The sequence below is a fragment of the Pezoporus wallicus genome, unplaced genomic scaffold (genome assembly GCF_028554395.1).
Source record: "Pezoporus wallicus isolate ANWC-B61680 ecotype Strahan unplaced genomic scaffold, APGP_CSIRO_Pwel_v1 contig_7896, whole genome shotgun sequence".
Classification (NCBI taxonomy): Eukaryota; Metazoa; Chordata; class Aves; order Psittaciformes; family Psittacidae; genus Pezoporus; species Pezoporus wallicus.
This window is the reverse complement of record NW_026639609.1, coordinates 257,330-282,370: the sequence shown is the minus strand read 5'-3', so window position 1 is coordinate 282,370 and position 25,041 is coordinate 257,330. Positions and strand designations below refer to the sequence as shown.

At 49.7% G+C, this 25,041-nt stretch overlaps 2 protein-coding genes across 4 annotated transcripts in view; one reads left to right on the top strand and one right to left on the bottom strand.

Annotated features, from left to right (window-relative positions):
* PDPR (pyruvate dehydrogenase phosphatase regulatory subunit) overlaps positions 1-5,832 on the top strand; it is a 28,448-nt gene extending 22,616 nt beyond the window's left edge. For both annotated transcript variants that reach the window (XM_057415192.1, XM_057415193.1), the window contains 7 exons: positions 74-207; positions 1,062-1,210; positions 2,493-2,605; positions 3,073-3,167; positions 3,786-3,875; positions 4,144-4,326; positions 5,251-5,832. In XM_057415192.1, coding sequence (XP_057271175.1) covers positions 74-207; positions 1,062-1,210; positions 2,493-2,605; positions 3,073-3,167; positions 3,786-3,875; positions 4,144-4,326; positions 5,251-5,655 — 1,169 coding nt within the window. In that variant the 3' untranslated portion in view covers positions 5,656-5,832. The remainder of the gene's footprint in view (positions 1-73; positions 208-1,061; positions 1,211-2,492; positions 2,606-3,072; positions 3,168-3,785; positions 3,876-4,143; positions 4,327-5,250) is intronic.
* Positions 5,833-16,131: 10,299 nt separating this feature from the next.
* ST3GAL2 (ST3 beta-galactoside alpha-2,3-sialyltransferase 2) lies at positions 16,132-19,028 on the bottom strand. Of its 2 annotated transcripts, none has more exons than XM_057415202.1 (7): positions 18,843-19,028; positions 18,334-18,759; positions 18,043-18,236; positions 17,493-17,672; positions 17,267-17,312; positions 16,987-17,106; positions 16,132-16,661 (listed from the first exon to the last, which is right to left on the bottom strand). In XM_057415202.1, the coding sequence occupies exons 2-7, from the start codon at positions 18,664-18,666 to the stop codon at positions 16,488-16,490; spliced, it is 1,047 nt and encodes a 348-aa protein (XP_057271185.1). In that variant the 5' UTR covers positions 18,667-18,759; positions 18,843-19,028; the 3' UTR covers positions 16,132-16,487. The 2 variants fall into 2 exon arrangements, with proteins under 2 accessions (XP_057271185.1, XP_057271186.1); XM_057415203.1 differs by having other exon boundaries at positions 17,496-17,672.
* Positions 19,029-25,041: the final 6,013 nt, after the last annotated feature.

The following is a 25,041-nucleotide window of genomic DNA, read 5'->3' as shown; positions in this document are numbered from 1 at the left end:
ATCTGTATTGGTCTGTGTAAGATCTTATTTCATCCAGTTGATTAATTGTCCCTTTGATTGTTCTTTATATTAGATCTGCTGGATTTGGGTCAGAGCAAGACCTTTTACAAACCAGATTGGTTTGATATTGTGGGTTCTGAAGTTAAGTGCTGTAAGGAAGCGGTTTGTGTCATCGACATGTCATCTTTTACCAAGTTTGAAATAAGTGTAAGTACCTAGCAAGTGACAGAATTTCAGCCTAGTAGAGGTGGCCCTTAGACATAGAATCACAGAATGGTTTGGGTTGGAAGGGACATTAAAGCTCATCCAGTTCCAGCCCCCAGGCAGGGACACCTTCCACTAGACCAGGTTGCTCCAAGCCCCAGCCAACCTGGCCTTGACCACAGCCGCAGCTTCTTTGAGCAACCTGTGCCAGTGTCTTACCACCTTCACAGGGAAGAACTTCTTCCTAAGATCTCATCTTGGTCTCCCCTTTGTCAGTTCAAAGCCATTCTACCTTGTCCTGTCCAAGGGCCAAGACAGGCCCTTGTCAAAAGCCTGTCTCCAGTTTTCTTGTCAGCCTCTTTAGGTACTGGAAGGCTGCTATGTAAAGTCTCCCCAGAGCCTTCTCTGGGCTGAACAAGCCCAGCTCTCTCAGCCTGTCTCCAGAGCAGAGGTACTCCAGCCCTTAGAGCATCTCTGTGGCCTCTTCTGGACTTACTCCAACAGCTCCACATCCACATTTATTTTATTATTGACTGTTTTTGCAGAATTCTGTGTATACTGTTGAGGTTAGCTAGAGGAAGTTAAGCTGCATGACCAAATTCAGGACATACCTCAATATTTAGCATAGATTGCTTTTTGTCTGTTGAGGGCCCAGTTTATAGAAATACTAGCTTAGTCTATAAATAGAATTTGACCCCAAGCACTATGGCACCATTGTACGCTTCAAACATCACTGTCACTATTATTACAAATAGAAAAAAATTGGGCCAGGATGTTGATGCCGTCTTAAACTGCCCCAGTGGATTTGCCCTGCTCAGACAGCTCATCTGACTTGCTGTCCCTTTCAATTCCTGTAGTCTACAGGAGACGAGGCCCTGGAGAGTCTGCAGTATCTCTTCTCCAATGACCTGGATGTGCCGGTTGGGCATGTTGTGCATACAGGCATGCTTAATGAGAAAGGAGGTTATGAGAATGACTGCAGCATAGCGCGGCTGAGCAAACGCAGGTGGGTATGCAGACAGCATCTTTATCCATCACCCTTCAGGTGTTAGAGCCTTTGAGAGCCCCTTAATGAAGATCATAAACTTTTTGCCATTGTAAACTAAAAGGAAAAGTTGCAGTTTTCCACTTGTATTCCTAATTCAGTAATCCCAGTGAAAGGAACCTCCTAAATTTACAAATATTGTGGAAAATATGCCTTTTTCTGTGACTACAGATAGACAGCATCATTAGGCCTTCAGATGGTTAATTTCTCAACTGAAATGCCAATTGTTTTCAGCAGTCATTAGAGTTTATTAACTTAGGTAATCATTTGAAGTGCAAACTACATGGTTCCTCATGGGCTTCTGGCTAATCTCATTCAAACTGTGTGCTGATGCTGCTACTTCATTATTTCACTTATGTTGCAATACAGGTGCTCTTAATGCTCAGGTCTTCTGTATCTTGTGACTTTTTTTGTGCTCTCTGGTGAAAACGGACGTGATCACAGGATCTTACCCTTTGACTCAATGGTTTGGGTTCTCTTTGGCACTTAATAGAAAAACTTTCTTCATGGTCATGTCCCAGCTGAATGTTGGTTTTATGTCTCTGGAGCATTTTCTGTGTGTGCTTTCATTGTGTTTGTGTGAAAGCATTCTTCTTTGCTGCTCTTTCAATTAGAAACAGCTTTTCTTTCTCTTCTGTCTGCATTCATGCATTGCTTCTAAGTATTGTCCTTCTCTGTGTGAAACCAGTAGCTTTCCGCCTTGCCTAGTCTTTTCTGCAGATGTTATCTCTGTCAATAATGTACTTTAACTCACAGTTTGTGTGAAAGAGAGCTCCACAACAAGTAGCTCATTTTCACATATCAAGCGGAGTTCTTTTTTTGGAAACTGCTAATAATAACCACCACTGTGTGTGGCAAGGCTTCAGCTGAAGCAAGAAGTTGCTGCGTGAACCTTGCACACTTCTGACTGCTGGAGCAGACAATCGCCTGGCATGAAGAGCTGTGAATACCTTCTTCAAAATGATTGTGGCTGCTGAGATACTCTGTGAACTTTCTGTAGAACTGCCTCTGTTCCACTTCTAGTCACTTCTTTTCACCAGACTCTTACTAATGCTCGAAGGCTGGGGTTTCTTGTCTCATCAGATGTGATGGCACTGATCCAGAGGTTTTAGCTGTGTTTTTTGTGTATTTCAGTCCTGTTAGCTTGGAAGCTACCAAATGACTCCAGTAGTTCATGAACAAAAAATTAACTGAATCATCTTGTGGCTGTCCAGTCACTGTTTTTTGGTTTTGTCTGTTCCAGCTTCTTCATGATTTCCCCTACTGACCAACAAGTTCATTGCTGGGCCTGGCTGAAGAACCACTTGCCTGATGACAGCAATCTGACCATGGAAGACGTGACCTGGAAATACACAGGCAAGAAATGGCCGAAGGCTGACCTCCTTATACAGCCTGAAATCACAAGTGGTGTCCTGTGCTGCTTGCCAGTCAATTGTCTAAAGCATCCGGACTGGTGGCTGGGTCTCTTGTCCAAACAGCGAAATGAAAACAGCAATACCGAGGCTTCCTTCTAGCAAGCCATGGGCTGGGAGACAGCTTTCCTTTCCTGTGGACTGTCAGGAGAGAGAGCTTAATGACTTTTAAAATTTGGCTGGCCAGGGTGCTGGGACATCTAGTCTAGGTCAGGCTTTGCCAGGAAAGGCGGGATGAGATGATTCTTCAGCATTCCTTCCAACCTGGGATTCTGTGGCTCTTCATTCTTAAATGTAAACTTAACCTATTGGTTTGATAAACGTGTAAGACTTCAGAAATTGGGGCACGTGCTTATGCAAGTTAGACACCACAGAAGTCTCGTCTTAATAGTGTTACCTTCCCCTCTTTAGCTCTCAATCTGATCGGCCCCCGTGCTGTGGATGTCTTGTCAGAGTTGTCATATGCCCCAATAACTCCAGAACACTTTCCCTCTTTCTTTTGCAAGGTGAGTGAGTGTGTTTCTTTCCTCCTCACCCTGCTAGGCTATGTGAAGCATGTGTGGAAGGAGGGGAAGAAAAATATTTTGGATAGTTAGAGGGAATTTAGATTTACATTATGTGTTTACTGCAGTTACTGAGCTAGGCTGGTAATGAACTCACTTTAACTACTTCTTTTTGGGTTCTGCTTCCTAAATACATAGATGGATACGCATGTGTTCAGTATTTCACTCACTTGGCTTGGTGCCATTTGATTTCTTGGCATATTTCATATAATCAATTACGAAGCTGTCAGTCAGGGGGGCAGCTGGGGTTGGTGTCTCAGGAGTCATTGTCTCCTGTCACGATAAAAAGCAGAGCAGATAGCTGCTGTTCAGCTTCTGCCTTTATCTGGAATACAAGCCTGTGTCCTGACCTAGTTCCAAGGCATATTGCCAAGTGTTATGGGTAATGTGACATCACAATTTGAATTTCTAAATTCATAATTTTTTGCCAGTGTGTGCTGGTGGTGAAATTCAGTGAGGAAGGGGAAGAGGGCTGGCCGGTGTGGTTTGTGTTATGCATTGTGCTCCTGGATCTCTGTGTTGTGTTCTAGTTTGGATGATTTCACCCTTCTGATTCTGCAGGAGATGAGCGTGGGCTATGCTAATGGCATCCGTGTAATGAGTATCACTCACACAGGAGAACCTGGATTCATGCTTTATATCCCCATAGAGGTAAGAGTACACTGTAGCCTTAGCTAGGTGAAACAGTCGCTTGCATGCATAATCAGAAACACTTGCCAGGTTGGCTCAGGGTAAGGAGGCATGAGAAAGCTGCCTGCAGGAGGGGGAGAGGGTAGTTTCCCTGCTTTGTAGTGCATTCCAGTTCGGAAGACCTCTTGTACTCCAGCAGCAGAGCACAGCAACAACCCTGGTGATGTCGAATGCTGTTGCTCTCTCCTGGTGCTAGTGTGCAGTTCTGTGTGTCACCCTTCCTTTGCAGTATGCCCTTCATGTGTACAACGAGGTGATGAACATGGGACAGAAGTACGGGATTCGCAATGCTGGTTATTACGCACTCCGCAGCCTGCGCATTGAGAAGTTCTTTGCATTCTGGGGCCAAGATCTGGATGCTTTTACCACTCCTATGGAGTGTGGACGTGAGTTCCAGGTCAAGCTGGACAAGGTACACCACCACCTCCTGCACTGGAGTGGGTGGGAGGGCAGTACTGAAATGAAGAGGCCTTAATCCATGTGGATAGATGTTATTGTTACTGTGTACAGTGCATAACTGTAACCTATGTTATTGTACTTCAGGAAGGTGCAAAAATACTAGAAACATTCTGTCTTCCTCCTTTCTGGTCTGCATTCCCAGTGGTGGGTGCAGTATCCTGGGTCACTTCTGTGTGCCATGTGCAGTATGGTGGAGGGTGATGCATACTTTACGGATGCTCAGAGTTCATGTTTCTCGCAGTTGTTTTCCCAGTGTGATGAAGCAAAAGCCAGCCTGTGCGCCAGTGGGCATTTAATAACGTTAAATATGAGGACAAGCACCAAGAACAAGTGCTTTCTATTTTCACTAAAACAGAGTAGTTCTTTATTTTTACTGAAACATAGATCAGCATAGAATTCGATCTTGCTTTTGTGGTGGCAAGTGATGCCACTGTCACTTGCTTATCTGCTTTTTTGCATTCTTTGCATGAGCTGAAATGCTTGAATCAATTCAAGAAAGGAATGCAGTGATTGGGATATTAGTTTTCATATGTTGTCACAGTTTCCCTCTGATTTGTAAACCACAATGGACTTCTGGAATCAGAAAAATGGCAAAAACTAGAATGGTAATGGGGTTTTTGCTGTGGTAAAAATGAGAATTATTTTTTTAAAGGCATATTTTCACATACATTTTTGTGTCTTTTTAACATGTGGAACAATGAACATGGCAGGAAAGCTTCTTTCTGAGTGAGCTGTTTGTGTATAGAAGCAGCCTGTCTTGATAGGGCATAAGCTCCAAGCATAAACTGATCTTGTGTCATTAAACTTTTCTGCTAAAACTCAACAGATGCTACAGTTCATGTTCCTTCCATCAGCTGATGCTTCCTGTTCCCCACAGGGAATGCAGTTTGTTGGCCAGGAAGCGTTGCTGGAACAGAAGCAGAATGGTGTATACAAGCGTTTTACCATGTTCATTCTTGAGGACCATGACACAGACGCAGACCTCTGGCCCTGGTGGGGGGAGCCCATCTTCCGCAATGGCCGCTATGTGGGCAAGACCACCAGCAGTGCCTACAGCTACACTCTGGAGCGCCATGTCTGCCTTGGCTTCGTGCACCACTTTGATGAGAAGACAGGAGAAGAGCTGGTGGTGACAACTGACTTCATCAACCAGGGCGAGTATGAGATCGACATTGCTGGGCACCGCTTCCAGGCCAAAGCCAAGCTTTACCCCTTCAGTTCCTTCTTCACACACCGTCGCCGCAAGGATGAAATGGAACTGAGTGGCTACCAGGGGGAGTAGTGCTGACTAGACTAACCTGCTCCTTTTCCCAAGCTGGAGTCTTCTCCCACCATCTTCCAGTCCTTTCTCCGCACCCATATATTTCTTTCTTTTCCTTTCTTGTGTTGCAACTTTTAAACTTTTTCCAGTGTGTTAAATTTTGTATATTTTAAAACTTTAATTTTCAAGCTTTCCCAATCCGGTCTGTCTCCCTCCTTCAACCCTTTGCTTGCCAGGCTCTCCTGTGCCCCAGTGGACGAAGCACAGTGGCACAGATGCATCCTGAAGTCCATGAGAAGCCTGTACAGGAGTGAACCCCACCAGAGGCCCTAACCCTGTGGTGATGGGAAGGGTTCAGGTGAACCTTCCTGAGGACTAAACCCTTCCCATCTCTTGGGAAGTGCAAGTGCAGTGCAAGGCATGAGACAGCAGCTCTTTGCTGCCTGTAGTTCAAATGAATGCTGTGACTTCCCCGTGCTCTCCACATATCACACCATAGAGGGGTCGCTGCGTCAACGCACAGAGCAATAGAATGAGCAGCTACCTCACTGGCATGAGACAGCAGCCAAGAGTCAGGTTTTGGTAGATTCCAGTTCTAAAGTGTGTTGTCTGTTGTTGGGATTGGATTCTTTGCGTGGGGTCGCTGAAGCTTAAATGGCCTTCTATAAAGAGAATTGAACATCAGTATGTGCATTTCACATCTGTAAAGGAAGGGGATTTGTTGGGGGGGGATGTTTTATTAGCAAAAATAGTGATTTCTAACAAGGACAGTGTTTAATGTTAATAGCATTGTTGAAATGCTGCTTCTGTTTCAGCACAGTGTACAATCAATATGGGGATTTTCTTTTTTCTGTTTATGTGACTTGGTTAAGCTTGTTTTGGCAAGGTTCATGTGAAACTTGGTTTGGGGAACTTGAGCAGCAGGATGGGACATCTTGTGGTTTTAGCTGCCTGTGGTTATTTTGAAAGTAGAGGGAAAGACCCAGCCTTTGTCTCACCTGTGGTGCTGATTTGTAAGAAACACCAGGGTTTTTTTCTGGTGGTGAGAAAGCATCTCAGCAGCTCCTGCTGGACTTCAGAAGTTGTCCTCTGTTTGTCTCCTCAGATCTGTTGCGCTTCTTACTACTTTTTCTTGGTGGTACCTCAGCTGAAAGGATTGAATAGAGGGAGTTAAGGGAGTGCAGCAGTGAGATTATAAATTGCTTTATTTCAGCAAAGGTCTTTGTGTCATGCCTCTTGTACAGATGCTTCAGACAGTGCAGCTGGGACTCACTCCTTCTTCAAGTGTCAAAATATGCTGATTGAAACCTGACAGTAAATGGTAGAGAAGTGGTGGGATGCTGAATCGTGTACATCTTCTCCTTTCTCTTCTTCCTGTTGTGAGCACAATCAAAAGCAAGATTTCGTTTTACTTACTTGAAAAAGATCTGTTAAACATTTCCTCTGCCACTTGTGAGCTCATCATGGTCTTTCTGCTCCAGCATCTTCCTGTCTGAAGTTCAGACACAGCCTTGCACTCATGTCTGCCCTGTCAGCCATGATGAACACTTTGTCTATGACATAGAAGCTTTTTGGGGCACTTTATTTTCCAGTTAAATGGCATCAGTAGAGTAAGTATGAGCCCAAAACCTTCCCTTGTTCTTTTTTGAAGCTTGCTTGCTACTGCTTGAGTTGCTGCAGGTCATGCTGTCAGTTGAGTCTGTGGTCTGTCTGTTCATGATCTACATTTTCTCAGGATGCAGAAGGAGTCAGATGGCCCTAAGGCAACAAAAGTGAAAGTCCAAAACCATTACACCTTAAAAACAGGTTGTCAGAGCAAGCTTTCCCATCCAGGGTGACACATAAGGGTTGAGAGTTGGGAGGAGAATTAAGGGTTTGTTCACGTGGTGTATGAGGTTGAACATAAACGCCACCTCTTCAAGCATGTTCTCCTTTGTGACTGGTGAATTCCTCTGTAGTGTGTGACCACTTCAGGGATTTCAAACTTATTTTTGAATTTACATCCAGAAATTCACTGCTTTCTGAAGTGTAGTGATCATAGTAGAACAGATCCTTGAGATCTTATCCAGGAATGCGTTGCTTGGCTGCTATAGGCAGAGATCCCACTTGATTGTCATTCCTTCCAAATTCCCCTATTATTGCTCTTGGCATTGAAATTTTCTGGTGTGTTAGAATTAAATACTTAAATGAAAGGTTCATAAACCATCTAATAGCTGTTTAAAATCCAGTCACTTCTCACATGTCTTTCCCACATAGATACTGTGAACCCACTATTCCCATAAGGGATGTGCATACCAAGGAGGATGTTGGGCCCCCTGTTGGTTTTATGGGATGTTGCTGTGCCTTCCCTATCCAGGGAAACGTGTTCAACCAAAGAAAGAGTTTTATACGTGATGCTTGGGATGAGTCTTCAAGCAGCCCTTCTGACTAGAGTTGATTGACCATTTGTGTTGCTGCTGAGGCATGATGCTTCTCCCAGAGAAGACGAAGTCCAGCCCTGAGGTGAGCTAAAGTACTCAGTGCAACTCCTGATGAGAGGTTCATTCAGTTTGTTCTCTGCAGAGCTAGAACTAGTTAAGACCAACTTGGAAAGTTACCATGTGTCCTCTACCAGCCACTAGTTCCTGAAGTAGCATTATTTAAGTTGCAGCCAGATTATATTCCTCTCTGTGATTATTTTTTTCATTTCCCTGATTTATAGGTGCCTGTTAGTTCCTCAGACACCTTTTGATACGGGTGTCTCTTCCCCAGCAGTTCTAACCAGAAGAGTGTGGTTTGTGAGCTACTTTTGTCATTATATCTGCTTAGGTTTATTTTCTGTCTCGATCCGTTGACTTTTCAACACCAAAATAGAGAGTGAAAACAGTTTCCTGCCACGTTGATAGATATAGCAACCTCTGAAATGCTGTGTTTGCTGTTCGAGACTTTGTGCTAGGTGGCTTGGTAATTGTCAGTCTTGCAGCTCATTAACGCCTACTCTGGCTTTCCCTGCTCGGAATTCTGATTCTTGTTTTATATCAGAAGCTTTAGTCTTCAGCTGCTGTTCAAGCTTAATTGATTTAATTTCTGGCAGGTATTTTTAACCTTATAATGTTAAAGAATTGTTCGCCTTCACCAACTTGAATAATTGAAGGGGACAGTTTGATAGTGTCTTGTAAAACAGCGCTAGATACTGAGGCCGAGGAAGGTCCATCAAATGTACTGTTTTCTTCCAGAGATATTAAACAGCGATGTAAAGCTCTAATCCCTTTATCTGAGGACTAAAAGTAGAATGCCTAAAAAAAGAACAACAGTTGAAGAGTTACTAACTTTAGTACAACTTTGAAATAGAAATTGGATCTTGAGAGGTGCTGTGAGACCGTCTTAGCATCTAAGATGCTGAATAACATGGTCTGTAAAGTTACACATCATGATTCTTACCCTTAAAATGGCCTTAAAATGTTTCTGCTGAGAAAGGTGATTTGTTATCATTCTGCATGGTAAGACAAGGGACATTGAATGGGAAACACCAAAATAGCATCCCCCTCCTCCACAGTGACAGAGGTGATGACCTCATGCTGTACTGAGGCAGCAGCAGTCTGCCCTCATGTGTAGGAGTCAGGGGGTTGCTGGCAGTTCTTCAAGTCTTGTGATCCAGAATGTGAACAATCCTGTAGGTTTTGTTCATAGGAAGTTAATGGGAGTTTAATATGCAAAAATAATTTTTTTTTTAATAAAATATTACCAGTTGAGCATCCCTGCTCATTGCAGGGAAGTTGGACTGGATGACCTTTGACGGTCCCTTCCAACAGAAACCATTCTATGATTCTATAACCTGTGTTAGGATAAATGTAATTGCCCACCAGGAATAAAAGTTAAGGGAAGGTGACCCATGGGGAGATAGGCCACGAGGGGTGGTATGCATTTGGCATGTGTAGGCTTGTTTTTTCTTATCCCAGAAGTCAACATCTGTGGGGGTTTGCTGGTGTGGCAGTGCTGAATCCATCTAAATCTATGGCATTCTGATATACAAGGAAGGGCTTTCTTGCCCCCGTGTCATTTGTAGTGTGAGGAACTGTGTAAAAGGTAGCAGCGTCTTCCATTAAATACCTTTTTCCAGAGGTATTACATTGTCTTATGCTTGTTATGTCCTTCCCTAAGCTCTCATGTTTTGTTAGCCCCTGAATGAGTACTGAGGGGCTTGAGTAAAAGTGCTGTTAAAGGAAGTTTCTTGTTCATATTTAATGATCTGGGGATAAAATTAAAGCAGTCTACTCAGGAATGTTTTCTGTTTCAGGAGGGTGTGTTATAGGGATTTTCACATTTGTATTTGCCAGCCTTAATTTCTTGTTTTCTCTGTGTTGACTCCAGTGTCCAAATTTGATATGCCTTGTTGGAAAGTTCCATCTCATTTTGTGGCAAGGAGGGCAGGCCATGTGAAGCTTCCAGTGCATTTCCAAGTCTTGCTGTAAGCTTGGATTCCTTCTTTCCCCTGTTGCGTTCAAGCTGCTGCTGATTGTGTTGCTGTTCCTGCAACATGTCCAAACTTAGCCTGTGCTGCTGTAAGATCTCTCATTTGTAGGGTTCTTCTCTCATTCTACCTGATGCTTCATCGTCTGGACCAGGTTGGCTCTAGCTCTGTCTTTCTGCATTGAATTAGGCTCTTCAGCTTTCAGATAAGGCAGATACCAACATCCAAACTCCCAGGCAGGTTTGTGGCTGCTCTGTGTTCCACCATTTAACACTCCTGATCCCTGTGCCAGGGTTTTCGCACTCTCCTTAACACTTCTGTAGCCTCCTTCCTGAGCCAGCCAAGCACATTAGTTCTTTTTGCCCATCAGAGCACAATGCACAGCGAAATAAAAACAGGCAAGGGGATAGATGGCAGAGTGGCTGAGCTGAGGTGGAAGGAGAGGCATGATTGCGGTTTGATCCTTTGCCAGTTACTCACCCACTTAAGCCCAGCGTTGGAGAGAGTATCAGTCCTGATTCCCAGTTCAGGGAGCATCTTCCTCTGCAGCCTTAGTGCTGGAGAAGCTCTAAGAGGCTGCCATGGCCCTGGGCAGGTTAGGGACAGTGATGTGAGGAATTGAGAGCAGTGGCGCAGTTAATTTTCCAGCACACATTTCCCCCTCATTTCTTGTGGCAGTGAAAGGAATGGTGCTGCGCAGGGAGGTAGGGAGTGTGTACCCTTGACTGCTGACAATGTTTGTCTCTGGTACATAGAATTATAGAATCAACAAGGTTGGAAAAGACCTTTAAAATAAAATCCAGCCATTACCCCAAGACTGCCAAGTAACTGGGAGGGCACAGCACTGCCATCGCTGCCCCTATCCTTCCAGCACACTTTAATGAAATGGTCACTTTCTGGGAAGAAATCTATGAAAACAAGGTAGAAGTTTCCACATTTTGGGGGAGGGAGGTTGCTTACAGGAGCAGAAGTTGTTTTTATTTCAGACAGAATGCTTGGCTGCTGAGAATCCTATAGAATCCTGGACTGGTTTGGGTTGGAAGGGGCCTTAAAGTTCAGCCAGTTCCAACCCTCTGCCACAGGTAGGGACACCTTCCACTAGAGCAGGTTACTCCAAGGCCCGTCTAAGCTGGCCTTGAACAGTGGGGGGAGATTGGGGCAGCCACAGCTTCTCTGGATTAGTCTTACCAAGTGATTTATTTTTAAGTGCTTGGTCAGGTTAATTTCTGCTAATTTCAGGATGCTTTCTGTTTTATACTACCTTTTCCTTAACTGATTGATTGGATCTTTATTTTAAAAAAGCATTCAGTCAGGGAACAGGGATTTGGGAAGCAGGGGGTTGGTGTCAGCAGATGACTTCAGGCTGTCTCTAAAAAGCATTCATAAATTTTCTTTGCACTTTAAATTTCCTTAAAGTGTCATGATTGTAGCATGCTTATACCTCTCAGCAAGTGGAGTCTTTGCATTTGAGAAAGGACAAACAACTTTAAATATTTGTAGATGCCTTAAAGGTTGAGATGAGGTGTTTGGGTCCTGGTTGTGCCTCTTGTTTGATTTTCCCCCTGGATCGCTGTGTGGTGAGAATGCAGAGCAGGTCCAAACCTTGGCAGGTATTTCTGAGTGTTGGTGGAAGCTGCTGTTGCACTCTGCTGCTGATCTGAGCCTGGAGTTCCTACTGAACTCAGCTGAAAGAGCTGGGAGCTCCCGTGGCTGTACAGCTGTCTGGGCTTACACCTTCTCTTTCTCCCCCTCCCCCAGAAATGTGTCTCTCCAGCTCTAACGGGTGTTCCTGGGGTGGTGTAGAGTACTCTGTGAGTGTCCCATTGTATTAAAGGAAACAGTTCCCTGCTTGAACGCTTCCCTGCTGAACCAGCTGATGTTTGCAGGAGAAGCAGGAGCAGAGGGATCTTCTGCCACCCATAAGGTTTGTGGAGATCGCCCAGAGACTTCCCATCTCCCATTTGTCTCAAAGCTCTGCTGGGCTCCTGATGTCAGACTGGCTCTAAGTTACAGCACAAAACAACGCTGCTTTGCAGGTATGACACGCTTCACTGCCAGAGAAGCCACCTTAGCCACACTTAGGGGAAGGAGCGCATGTGTGCTGTGAGTGCAGCTGGTTCCAGACTGGTGGCAGGCTGATGGTAATGGTTCCAGCATCTTCAGCAGGAGTGAGGGAAAACTTTTGGTCTAGATGAGCTCCAGGCTGCTGCTCCTGAGACAAGGCCTTTTCTTCCTGTCTCTTTCTGCTCTATCCTAGCTGTGTATGTGTGATGGCTTTTGCATACACAGCTGTTCCAGGAGCCTTGAATTCTGCAGGAGAAGGTCTCCCTGTTTTGGAAAGACACCTAGTGCATGTCTCCTGAGAGGAGACTGCCATCTGCACCAGTACCTCCCTTCTCCAGCGTTGCTTGCGGGTATCAATATACCAGTATGTGTCCAAAGCTCTTTCATGCTCTTACCAATCTCCAGAGTTCAGAGGGCTCGGAGGACTCCTGAAGTGTGCTGCTGCTGAAATTTTAAGAACAACTGAAGTTTGAACCTGTGAAAACATTTTCCTAGTGCCTTACGCTTGTGAGTGTTGTGCAATGGATGTAGCTGAGGTGGGACAGAGCGAGAAACAACTTCAGTAGCGTCGTTCCCCATTCACTTCAGTCATCTCCCTTTCCCCTTGCAGTGTCGTGGCAGGCAGACAACCACAGATCACCTCTAGCAGCCTGGGGATGCTTTTTTATACTTTTGAGATGTGGGGTTGTAGAAGCCTCACACTGTGTGGTTGCATTTGAGAGGAGCTGTGTTCTCACTTCTGCCAGTCTTGGATTCAGAGGGGTTTGGGAGAGACAAAGCTGCTCTGATGGCTAAACCCTATGGTGGAGGACATGGGCAGCTGTTCCCCAAGCACACAAGGCAGGGTGAGTTTGCTGCTGTCCATTGAGGCCATGTTATATATGCTGTACTTATTTCATGCTTTATTTCATTTCATGTTTTGATTGGCCTAAATGTTGCCTGGTTTGTATATTAATAAAGAGGCATTTTAACTACTCCTGAAGTCGGTGATTTGTTGCGCAGGAGCTTCATGTGTCCTTCAGGATCCAAACCCCTGGTTATCTGGATGGCGTCCTGCTGGGGCTCCGGGCCTGTTCCAGGGTCCAGCCTTTGGGAGCTGAGAGCTGGAGCCTCTGTTTTAGGTTCCAGGGAGGGTCAGGAGAGCCACAGCAGACATGGATGCAAGTTCTGCATCACCTAATGGTGTGCTCTGGCTGGAGCAGTAGTGTCAGGCTCTGCTGCTGGGCAGCTCCTGCTTTGCTGCAAAAGTGTAAATCACAACTGGTGGCTCGTGTCCAGGCCTAATGGAGAGGAGAGAGGAGAGCAGAGCATCCTCCCAGCCCCACCAATCCTTCTGCTCCCTTTCCCTCCTTTCCTGAAATGAAAGGTGTCCCTGCCTACGACAGACAGTTGGAACTGGGTGAGCTTTAAGGTCCCTTCCAACTCAAACCATCCTCTGATTGAAATGTAGAGTGTCTTGAGCCAAAACACATTTCTAAATCAGTGTCTTGCCTCCCCTCAAGGGTTCTGTTGGAGGTGCCATTGCAGGAATTGCTTCTTGCTGCCCTGTCTGGTGGTTGCAGGCCCGTGGGTCCTCAGTCCCACTGTCCTCCACCCCAAGCCCATTACCCTGGTACAGACAAAGCAATGTGGTGGCCTGGCGTAGCACAAGATACAGGGGACTGCGCTTCCCTCTGTAAATGTGACAATCCTCACAAAGCTGTTCTTTTTGCCTTTAGAAGACAGAACATTCAGAAAGGAAAGCAGCAGAGGGAAGAAAACCGGCTTCAGTGTTTCAGGTTTGCAGGACTCCCGGGGTAACGGTTGGACTTGATGATCTTAACCATTTTTTTCCAACCTGGTTGATTCTAGGGTTCTATGCAGCTGGCAGGGCTACCAAAAGGAAAACACAGTGCAGTTCTGATGCATGTTTTTTATTGTCTTTTCTTAAGAAAAAAAAAAGTTGTTTTAAGACAGTTGTGTGCAGAAATCTCCATGTACACAGAGGCTACAGGCAAAGGCACCCCCTGCTCCCAGCCCTAGCTCAGAGCTCTGGTGTCTCTCCCCAGAGGGTGGGACGTGATGGGTGCTCCATCAGGCACTGCGTGATGAAGACCAAGCCTGGGCACTTCCTGCCTGCCCACAGCCTCTGCCTGACACCTCCTCTATGTACAGTACAGTGGTATTCATCGCAACGGCTCCCTGCCAGCCGTGCAGCATCCTCCTCCTGTGCCTGGCCAGCAGCTGCTGTGCCAGAGAAACAGAAGGTACAAGTCCTAGCAGGGCAGCTTAAATAAACATAATAATTGAAAACCAAAAGGGGGTAGGGGAATGAAATCAGCCCAATAAAAATACTCTCAGGGCAGCAAGGAGCCATAAGCAAGCCAGACGCTGGCACTGTGCTGCCAATGCGTTTTGTACCTGGGTTTGGTACGCAGTGCCTCTGCTTGCCCTGTGATTGTCTGGCCTGGCCCTGGGCATGGTCAGCCTTGTCACACTGGATTTGGCCTCTCCAAATGCCATTTGCCTCTCTGTCCGTGTGCCCCAGCAGCACATCCCAGATGAGACCCAGCCCTGCGTGAGGAGGGAAGCAGTTCTGACTGCTGGATAACTCAGCAAAGCCCCCACCACTGGCAAGCGAGCGGGCACAGCCTGGTGCAGCCGACAGGAAGTGGTCAAGGCACTCATTGTTGCTCGTGGTTTTGTGGGTTTAGTTTTCTTCCCCTAAAAAAAGGAGAAACAACCCAGGAAGGTGGAGACTGGGGCTTGCTGCTACCTGTCTCCATGTCATGAGGTTTGGAGCGAGGCTTGGGGCTGGCTCTGGCGATCACAGGTCATGGATGGGCTGCTTGTGCTTGTGCGGCACCGCTTCTATCAAAACCCACCATGAAACTGAGGGGATCAAAGCCCTGTGGACAGAAAAGATGAATTTCCCCAGCCCAGGGGATGCTCAGTACCTGCTCCAGGTGACCCAAACCCTCCTGTTTCACAATTGCAGAGAGAAACATCAGGAAAAAAAGAAAACTGAAGCAGGGAAGCAGGGAAGAGGCTGCTGCAGGAAAGCCTGATAAAAAAGCGTAAAATCACAAAGGGTAAAACCCCTATGGTGATTGTTCCTCAAACAGCTATTGCAACCCGGGATCCAGCCCCACAACTCCTCCCCTCTGGGGCTTAGTGCTACCACCATGCCAAGCATCAGAGTGGTCACCAGCCATGCAGGCGGGTCCCTCTCTCGGGTACCTTTTCCATGGTTGCCTTTTTTCGTTCCAGCATCTTCTAAAACAATACCAACCTAAACCCAGCCCATCTGCCTGACTGACCCGAATAAAGTGGTTTGGGTTGTATCTTTGGGGAAGCACTTCCCTTCTGCATCTGTCCCATGCCACAGGAAACCCTGGGGACCCTGAGGACAGTGGCTGGACCAGGCTGGTATCAACAAAGTCCCACCTTAATAAACAGAGCAAAGACTTTGGGATTTCAGCTTCTCACCAGAGCCGTCTGTAGCAATGCAAAAACAAAAGCACAGTTTGTTCACCCACTAAAGCTATCTCTAATCTCTTATTTTTCCCAGCCCAAAACCCAAGGGAAAACTTGTCTCCTCCCCTCTGGTGGGACTGGAGCTGCTGCTGCATTCTGCATCCCTTGAGCATCCTGCAAGCACTCGCAAAGCCCAGTCCAAGGACCAGGGCTGCTGTTCCTGTGCGGTTCTTAGCTGCCTTTTGTATGGTCACCCCTGAAATCTATCCTACCCTTCCTCAGTCCTCAGACAGGGGAGCAGGGATGACCAGCCCTGGAGCCAGGATTCCTCTCCATCTCCCAACCTGGCCATGCCAGCAGCCAACAGCCTGCAGCAGAGCATTGGCTTCCCATGGCCACCAGCTCCCCATGATGGGTTCATGCGATCCAGCTGCACCAGGACCTACTTGACATGTTGGGAGGGAGCCTTCCCTGGGGAAGCAACAGGGGCGGCTGATCCAGGTGAGGAAAAAAAACCCATATCAAAATAAAGGAAGCAAGAAGCAGCTGTTCCACCGGTGAGGCTGCTGGGCCACCAGGTCTCCCTCAGCCCAGACATGATGCTCAGGTGCTCCCCAAAGTCACCCAGCTTCAGTGGTTGGGGTGGAGGTTGTTGTCTTGTTTTAAAAAGAGCAGCATTTGGTTTGACTGTAAAGAGATGCAAGGTGGTGGCCGCCACCATCGGTCGCTGATTGTGTTTACAAATCCTTTCTCAGCTGGGTTTCTTAAGAATTAAAAAAGCAGACAGTCTCCTTTAGCTCTGAACCTGCCTGGCTGCTGAGGCACCAAGCAAGTCCAGGCTGGCTCCACCAGTGCCCTGGGGAGAACCGGGAGCCAGGCAGGCTCAGTTCCCCCGGTACACCTCAATCTTGCTAGTTTTGGACAGCATGTCGATGATGTGCGCCTCGAAATCGGCGTCATGCACTCCCGTCTTCCTGAACTCCCCGGCGTAGCGGTTGTTCTCCCAGTAATGGTGCCAGTTACCCCGGCTGTCAGCGCCAAACCCAAAGACGTTCACCTGCAGATGTGAGGAGGGGGATGAGCCAGCCCTGACCCTCACAATACGCGGGGGACCCCCCTTGGATAAGCATCCGCAACGCTGCTGGGGGGGATTTCACACCATACATCCCTCTGTTTGGCCTTTGCACTGTTCAAGGGTGCCCATCAGCATGAGGGTGCCAATCACCAGTGTCAGGCAACTGGAGGAAGTGAAACTGCTGCAGTTGGACCCAAAGAAGCCACCTTCTTCCTTAACCCAGCAAGGTTCAGGGTCCCAGCAAACCCAGCCCATGCCAGCCAGGTCCCTGCAGCCCAGAGGAGGACCCCAAGGAGCCATCACACACCTCATCGCAGACGTGGAGGGCGAAGAAGAGCACCAGCATGCCGGTGGAGGGGTAGCGCCCGTGGTGCTCTGTCCAGCGGTCATGGATGTACTTGAAGAAGGCAGGATTGTAGATCTGCACCTGGGAGGACACGCTGGGGTTAGTGCTGGAGCCAGGGCTATATTCCCCTTGGCATCAGTACCCTGGGAAGGACCACCAAGATGTGCACAGGGACCCCAGGAGAAGATGTGGTGATGGGGGCCATGGTATTCATTGCAGCATAGGAATGAGCCCTCCTTACCTTTTCTTTGTCCACCCGCAGAAAAGGCTTCACAGGTGCGTACGTGCTGGGAAGAAAATGGAGAGGCAGGTGAGCAACCAGAGGTCCCATGTCCTCCAACCCCAAGCTGAGCTGCTGGCGGTTGGGATGCTCTGGGAGGGAGGAGCCAAAGGAGGAACCCAGGGGAGATGTCCTGGTGGTAGGTGAGTGGCCAGCTCAGTGCTGCAGGTGCCAGCCATGTACTTACAACCTGATCTGGCCAGTGGAGAGGGCACTGGCGATCCAGAGCAGGTCCAGGGTTTTGAAGGGCACCAGCACGAAGCTGACATTAGCAGGCAGGTTCCTGGCACTCTCGGGGTACATGAAGTGGTGCGTGGTCCGACTGCCCACATCACCCTCGAAACCCACTGTGGGTGCCTGGTTCATCCTGAGGAGAGAGCAGGGAAGGTGACACCCCCTTCCCAGCCACCCTGTTCCCTTGCAGATGACATGGGTGTACCCTGTGACCTGCTGAAGGCTGCCAAGGGGCAGTTTCCCAGCCCACTGATGCTCAGGGTGCTGGGATGAGCTGGTGGTCCCCCAGCCAGCCCAGGGAGGTGGCAGGGGTGGATCCACTCCAGCACCCAGCAGAACCCATGCAGAACTGAGCAGCTGGAGCAGGGACAACCCCCTCTAACCTGCAGACCAGGAGAGATGCCGCTGAGGTGCCCAGTGGGAATTCAGCACCCACCAGTGCTGCTGGCATCACCTCATGCCTCTGTGCTGGCTGTGGGGCTGAGGGGGTCCCCTGCCCTCACCGCATGATGAAGTCGTGCCCGTCGATCTCTGGCCCATAACCGGAGCCACGCAGGTTGCCAGAGTTGCCGACCACGGCACAGCGACGGCAGCGGCGCGGGTCACGGGAGCGGTAGGGATCCTTGCCTGGCACAATCTGGAAGAGCTTGCTCAGGACCTCATGTGTGTTGTGGGACTTGAACTGGGGCTGCAGCATCTGCGAGGGGCGGAGGAGAAGGGTGTGGGGTCACCAGCCAGTGGCGGACAGAGCTCCCCGTGCAGGAGGTGTGGGGCACAGATGTCTCCTTGCTCACCAGCCACCACCTCTGGACATCAGGTGGCAGGTCCATGTTGTCCTTGGTCCACACTGGGGACACGGTGCCGTCGTAGCGCACATCAAACCAATCAGCAGCCCCAGCCTCATCGGCCGGGCAGCGGCGGCAGGCGCAGCCCCAGGGGTATGGGCCCCCCTTGCTGAGCCGCTGCATGCCGGCGTAGCCAGGCACCAGCTTCACCCGGTGGATGCCGCCCAGCCCGCCAGGGTCCAGGTAGGCAATGCTGTGGTGGGAGTAGGTGAAGAGGAGGGACATGACGAAGACGAGCAGGAAGGCGGTCGAGAGGAAGCAGAAGCGCAATGAGCACTTCATGGTCGGCGAGCGGCTGAGCCAGGGAGGGTGCCCGCTCCGGCATAGGGCTGGGGCATAGGGTGCAAGATGGCGTCAGCCGGCCAGCAAGAGTCCCTGCGGGACACAGAGCTTCAGTTCACTGCGGTGGAACAGGGGGCATGCAGAGTCCCCCAGCAGCCACCGCGCTGGGCTCTTACCTGCTGGGCTGCAGCTTTCCATCCGCGTGGTGCAGCCGTGGTGAGAGCATGTGCTGCTGAGTGCGGGGTCCAGCACACTCAGCACACCGGGCTCAGCCACGGCACCACGCCTCGGTGGCAGCTCCAGGTCCTGGTCCTGGCTGGCTTTCAGCTGTGATGGTGCTCATTATTGCCTGCATTCAGTTGATCTACTGGCACACTGCCCACCACCACCGACTCAGGAACATGTCCACTGCGATACCAGCCTAGAGTGGGAAGGAAGGGATGGTGCATCAGGTCTAGGTATGGCAATGCACATGGCGGAGCTGAGGGGTGCACTGAGCAGCAGGAGGGTGTTGGAGGGGCCACAGGGTTTCTTAATTCCCATTGAGCTTTGCAAAATGCCACCCAGCCCATCCCCAGAGGGGACAAGCTGGTGCGAAGCGAACAGAGATGCTCCTCGCTAGCAGCACCAGGGGAGCTCCCAGGCTCTGCCTTCCCCATCTCTGCCAGACAGAGGCTGAACCATGAACTTGCCTCTGGAGCTGAACAAACGGCTCCTTTCTGAGGCTCAATCCTCGTCCGCTACCAAGCCACAAGCAGCCCCTCCAAACCCCTCTTTCACCAGTTGCTGCTGCCGTCGACAGGCAACAGCCATGTCACAGCCCCGCGGGGGCCCTACGGGTACCAAAACCAGTGGCTGCTGTCCCCTCCATGTGGCAGCGTCCCTCGGGAAAGGTCGCTGTGAAGGTTTGTGATCCCAACGGGTAAAAATAGCCAGGGCAGAGGTGCTGGTGCCTACGCCAGGGGAGGAGCAAGGGGAGACAAAGCCAGACCCTCCTCAGCCAGAAAACCACAAAATAGCTGAAAATCCCTTTAACACAGCTGCTGAGCTGGGGCAGGGTCCATCTCCCCAAAAAGGGGAGGAGGATGCCAGGGCAGGAACCCCCCATGGCAGCATCAGCTCCAAAGCTCAGCACTGGCCCCAGTTAGGCCAGTGCAGAAGCCAGCAGCACTGATTAGGACCTAGCAGGCACCAGGATGCCTCCTTCCCTCCTTCCTATAAAAAAACATCCTATGCAAGATCACAGCTTTCTTCCCAGGGATGGAGGCTGCTGAGCATCTCCAAAAGCTCCTTGCTGGGACAGGCAAGACATAACCATGGCCTAACACCCCCACCACCCCCCCCCCCAGCCCATCACACAGACAGCTCCTGCCCAAATCATTATTAACCCACAGTCAAGTGTTTGGCCAAGGGATGACAGCTTTTACAGAGGCAGATAATAGGTGTGCATCCTGGCATTACTGTTGTCCAAGTCTCTTCCCTGTCTCCAGGGGTATTTAATGTCTCTGTGGGACACACACAGCCCACAAGTGACTGCAACAAGGTTTTGGGCTGCTGCCAGTGGAAAACGCAGGGGTGTTTGTTAATGGAGGGTTACATCAAGGCGAATTCAGGACAAAGCCAGTCAAAAGCTCTATATCCCCTGCAGATACACCACACTGGAAGGTTTTGGAGGCAAAAGGCAATTTTGGGCTCTTTTTAGCTGTGCCATGGCACAGATGCCAAGCAGGATGGGCTGATCCCCCTTCTCCTGCTGCCACCACTCTACATCCCATGGGGCTTTATAAGGGCTAAAGGAAATCAGCCATCACATGCTTATGGTATTTTTGCTCCTGGTGAAAGGGGGAAAACTCCCTTTCCAGCTCGTCAGCCCAGCTGGGTCCTGCTGTCGCATCCTGGCATCTGGAGCACGTTTTGTCTTGGGCCTCCCAGAGCTGCCCCCAATGGAAAACCATCCTCCAGCCCAGCATCCTGAAATCCCAGTGGCTTATTTGAGTCATCCCTTCCCTAGCAGGAGCTGGTGGCTGCTGCCATCTGCACCAGTCTTTATAGACCCCAGCAGGGACACAGCACCTACACATCTATCCACACCCCAGCATTAACCGTACCCCCACTGCCAGCTCCCAAAATCCAACCCAACCTGTCATTGCCAAATGAAACCCCACTGACCAGGGGCATTGCAGAGTCTCTTTGCACCAGGGTTTGATGTTTCCTTCCTAAAATAACATGGAATTTGGGGATTTCTTCTGTGGTGAGTGAGCCCAGCAACTCAGCAATACCATTAAATGTCCTCTTGCTCACAAATTTATCCCCAGGTCTCCTTAAATGCCTCCTGAAGACCATGGGCTCATCAAACACGAGTTTCTCTTTTGATTGCAAGACATAATGAAGCGAGGCTATTAAAAGGGCCCGCTGCTTTTACAGTCGAATGATTTTTTCCCATCATATCATCTTTCCTTTTGGGATGTATAAGGTTTAATTTCAGGATGAATTCTGGAGAAATGTGACTGACAGCCCAGGGGCCTGGAGGATGTCTTCCCCTTCCCCATCAGTTGTAACACCATTGAGCACATCCCTAAGCTGGCTTTTTTTTTGTCTTTTTGGCTTTGTTTGCTCATTCCTAAGATATCCTGAGGCTGTTGCACTGATTTCCTTGCTGGTAAATGACAGGGTGGGCACAGGAAGGAGTTGTCCCCAGGAGATGGGGGTCACCCTGCTTGGGGCCGGTGAGAAGGGGCACAGAGAAGCAGAGGCAGCATTGCCCACACCGGCTGCTGCTCCTCAAAGGCATGCTGGGGCTGGGAATTCCCCCAAAAGTCATCGGAAACACACCCCTGGGTATTCAGGTGCCACCTTCCCACAGCCCCTTTGCAGGGATGTCACCTCTGCCACTGCCAAACCAGTGACCGGGTGGTGGAGCTGTGCCTGGCTTCTGGAGGTGGAAGAGGGGGCAGTGTGTGGGGATGGCTCCGCCTCGGACCAGCATTCCTCTTGCTGTCATGGATGGAAAAAATGAGATTTAGCGATTTTTTTTCTTTAACAGGAAGGGAATTGAATCTTCTCCTTCAGCCCCAGGAAGGAAGAAATACCAAGTCACGATCCGTTCTTGTTCCAGGCCTGGCTTCAGCAAGCAGAATTACTATAAAAACTCAAAACCCCTCAAATTCACTTTTTTCCACAGCCCAACTGGCTGCCCGAGCTCGCAGCCCCCCCAGGCGCTGCTTTAGCTGGGGCTGTCAGCTCATGTTAGCTTGGAACGGTGACTAGGAATCTGTCGGAGGCAGCACAGGAAGGGGCGATGCTCCTGTCCTTCTGCATCAGTTGGCTTCCAAATCCAAACTGAGACCCAGCAAGAAAAGCATGGTTAATTAAAAAGGTCCTTTCCTGTACTGCCCACCCAGAGGGATCATATTTTTCCCCTTTATCTTTTTTTTTTTTCCTCTCTGGAAGGTGGATGGGAAAGGAAGCAAGCCCAGTGTTGGTGCTTTTTCTCCCTGTTAAGTGATGCCACGAAGGGCTGATGGCACCAGGGATTAACAGGAGAAGCCAATTTCATGGGTTAAGCCATCACCACCACCTGACAGCAGTAAGGACCAGGTAACTTATTCTTTATCCTTTTAATTAATCATACTCTTATCAGCCAGCTCAATCAGCTAATGGAGCCCAGTTAATTGGTTGCTGGCCATGGCAGCAATTCCAGGGTTTCCTCGTGCCCAGCATCCAGAGAGGTTATTTCAGGCTCATCCCTCAGCACTGGGATGAGGCCAGGAAAGAGCCTGGGAGGCCAAATACTCGGCATGGAGCTGGGCCAGAGCCAACCACTGGTGAGGTCGTTTCCTACAGGATTTGGGGGTGCAGGGGAGGTGCCGGCAGTGGGAAAGTTCAGACAGGGATGCTCCCATCCTTGTGGTTGGAAAGGGCTTGCAACATCCCTGCACTCCAGGGTGGCTGATAAGCCCAAGTCTGCACTCTCCATGTGGCCTCATTATGCCCAGGTCGCTGCACTGGAGACAGCCTCAGCTGAGGACAGGCAGGGAGAGGACAGGAAGTCGCTGCTCAGTTTGATGCAGTGGAGAAACTCTGCCCGCCCCGGCCTTGAATGCCTGCAGAGCCAGCCATAGCCAAAGGGCAGACCCAGCCCTGCTGCCCTGCACCCCCAGGCACCCACTCCAGAGCCCCCGGTTTGCACCAACTGCCTCACTGACTGGTACTACTGACCTGGGTACCACCAAGCCACCAGGTTGTGTAGCACCACATCAGATACCACTGGTCTGGGCACCATGGAGCTGGGTCACACTGAGCACCTGAGCTCAGGCTGGCTAGCAGATGGGGTGGCCAGCGAGTCCGGGCAGAGCAGGGGAGGCAGAGCCTGGTGCTCACCACCACCCACTGCTTCCTCTCCTTCATCCTCCCTCCAGCTCCCCATGCAACGCACTCCAGGGACACCCCCAAATTGGTCTCTCCCTGTCCTCAGCCACCTGCAAGGATGTGGCACACTGCAGCAGGCATGGTCCCCAGCAAGGGCAGACTCCTCCTCCCCTTCATCACCAGCACCCAGCATGGAGAGAAGTGCTCCCCCTCCACTCTTACAGCTCATATTCCCCGGCCATAAGGCTCATGATCCATGCCTCACCGGGAAAAAATGTGCAGGAGTGCAGGATGGGCCAACACCAGGCTGGGGAGCTGACTCCAGCCATGGCCTTTTGCCCAGGGAAGGCAAGCAGGGATGTGAGGCCCCCACTGCATCCCTCTCCCTGGAGCTCAGCAGCTCCAAGGATGGGAAGCGATGGAAACCTGTAGGGTTTGAGGGCTGGTTGATGGGTGCTGTGACCAAAAGCTCCATTTCTCCCACAGGACGCAGCCCGAGGAGAGAACTACAACCTGTTTTGCTTGTGGGAAGGGCTGAGAGGACCTTGAACCTGTTAGGAAAATTGTACCTAGGAGATTTCATCACAGGGATGTTAGGAAAGGCTCCACCATTGATCCCAGGACAGACCAACAATTGCCAGGGGCTCCCATCAGATGTAAAATAAGAGCAGGACCCAGTGAGGGAACCCAGCTTCTCCTCTCTGCTAGTCAGGGCTCTGCTTGGACACTGAGAAGAAGGAGCATTTGCATGTTCCTAATTAGCTCAATTATGGCTGCAAATCAAAGGTCCTTTGGTGGGGACATGGTGGCAAAGTGCCTGCACCTTGCTCTGGTTTTCTAAGAGTTACTGTCACTGGGGTTACTTTAGAGCCCCATCACTGAAAGGAAAAAATACAGATTATACATATTTCTTATTAAACATATTATATATGTTTATATGTATTCATCATTCATCCATATGTGGTTTGGGGAGCATCTCTGGGAACTCTGCCACAGAGCCAAGGCCCACATTTCTTGCAGTCTCCAAAAAAACCTTTCAGGACATGCCAATGGCAAAGGGCAACCTGGAGCTGAGAGATCCCCTGGAGCCCAAGACCAAGGTTCACAGCCTCTCCCATTACAACCCAGGCCCTCAGGGACCGGCAGGCTCTGATAAATCACAGCTCATTGGGAAGCACTGAAGCCAGCCCAGCCGCTGGAGAGCAATTAGCAGTTTGCACTCTTGCAAGAATTAAATGCAGCAGGAGGAGATGAAAGCCATTAAGCTGCTGGGACCTTGGCATGGGCCAAGCTGGGGTGGCATCTGGAGTGCCAAGAGCCGTCGGGAAAACCATTTTGCCCTTGGAACCACCAGTGCCTTCGGCCAAAAGTGCCAGTCTGGAGTTGTTTGGGCATGAAAATTTCAAGCCCAAGTCAGTTCACCCAGTGTGTGGTTGCCAGGGCTCTCCTGAGTGCTCTCCTCTCCCTGCATGCCTCCAGCGCCAGCAAGACGTGGGCGAGCAAGCAGAGCGCGTCTTGCCATTCCCAAGAACCGCCATGAGCTCCTTGGAGGAGAGGGAAAGGCTTTTGACAGGCAGCTGCTGCAGGCAACCGGCAGCAGGGCTGCTGCTCACTGCCAGATGGGGACAGACAGACAGACAGACAGACAGGCAGAGGGGCATGCACATGGTGGTTTGCAGGGGAAGGCAGTTTTCTCTTCCCGCCCCAAGCATCACTGCTGCAGACGCAACATCTGGCTCTAATAAAAGGGGAAGAAAAGGCAAACCAAGCCCAAAGTGCTGAGCAACTTCCCGTCACAGCTCACTGCCTCGGGATGGCTGGGATGTAGCCAGTGTGCTCGGGGACATGCTGGAAAAGGGGAGATCAGCAGATAACAGGGGGCAAAACTACCTCCACCAGCATGGAGCCCACACATCCTCCTGGAGGGAAATGCAGCAAGTTTGGGGGCTCTGAGGTTATTTGGTTTCACTCAGCCATGTTTTTCCCCCGTACACAGAAAGAAGGGAT

Excerpts from the sequence above, each read along its gene's own strand:
- ST3GAL2 (XM_057415202.1), bottom strand. The coding sequence starts at position 18,666 with ATGAAGTGCTCATTGCGCTTCTGCTTCCTCTCGACCGCCTTCCTGCTC. Across the intron at positions 17,313-17,492 it reads TCCACTGGCCAGATCAGGTT|CACGTACGCACCTGTGAAGC; the intron begins GTAAGTACATGG and ends TTTTCTTCCCAG. Across the intron at positions 17,107-17,266 it reads TGCGGGTGGACAAAGAAAAG|GTGCAGATCTACAATCCTGC; the intron begins GTAAGGAGGGCT and ends GTGTCCTCCCAG.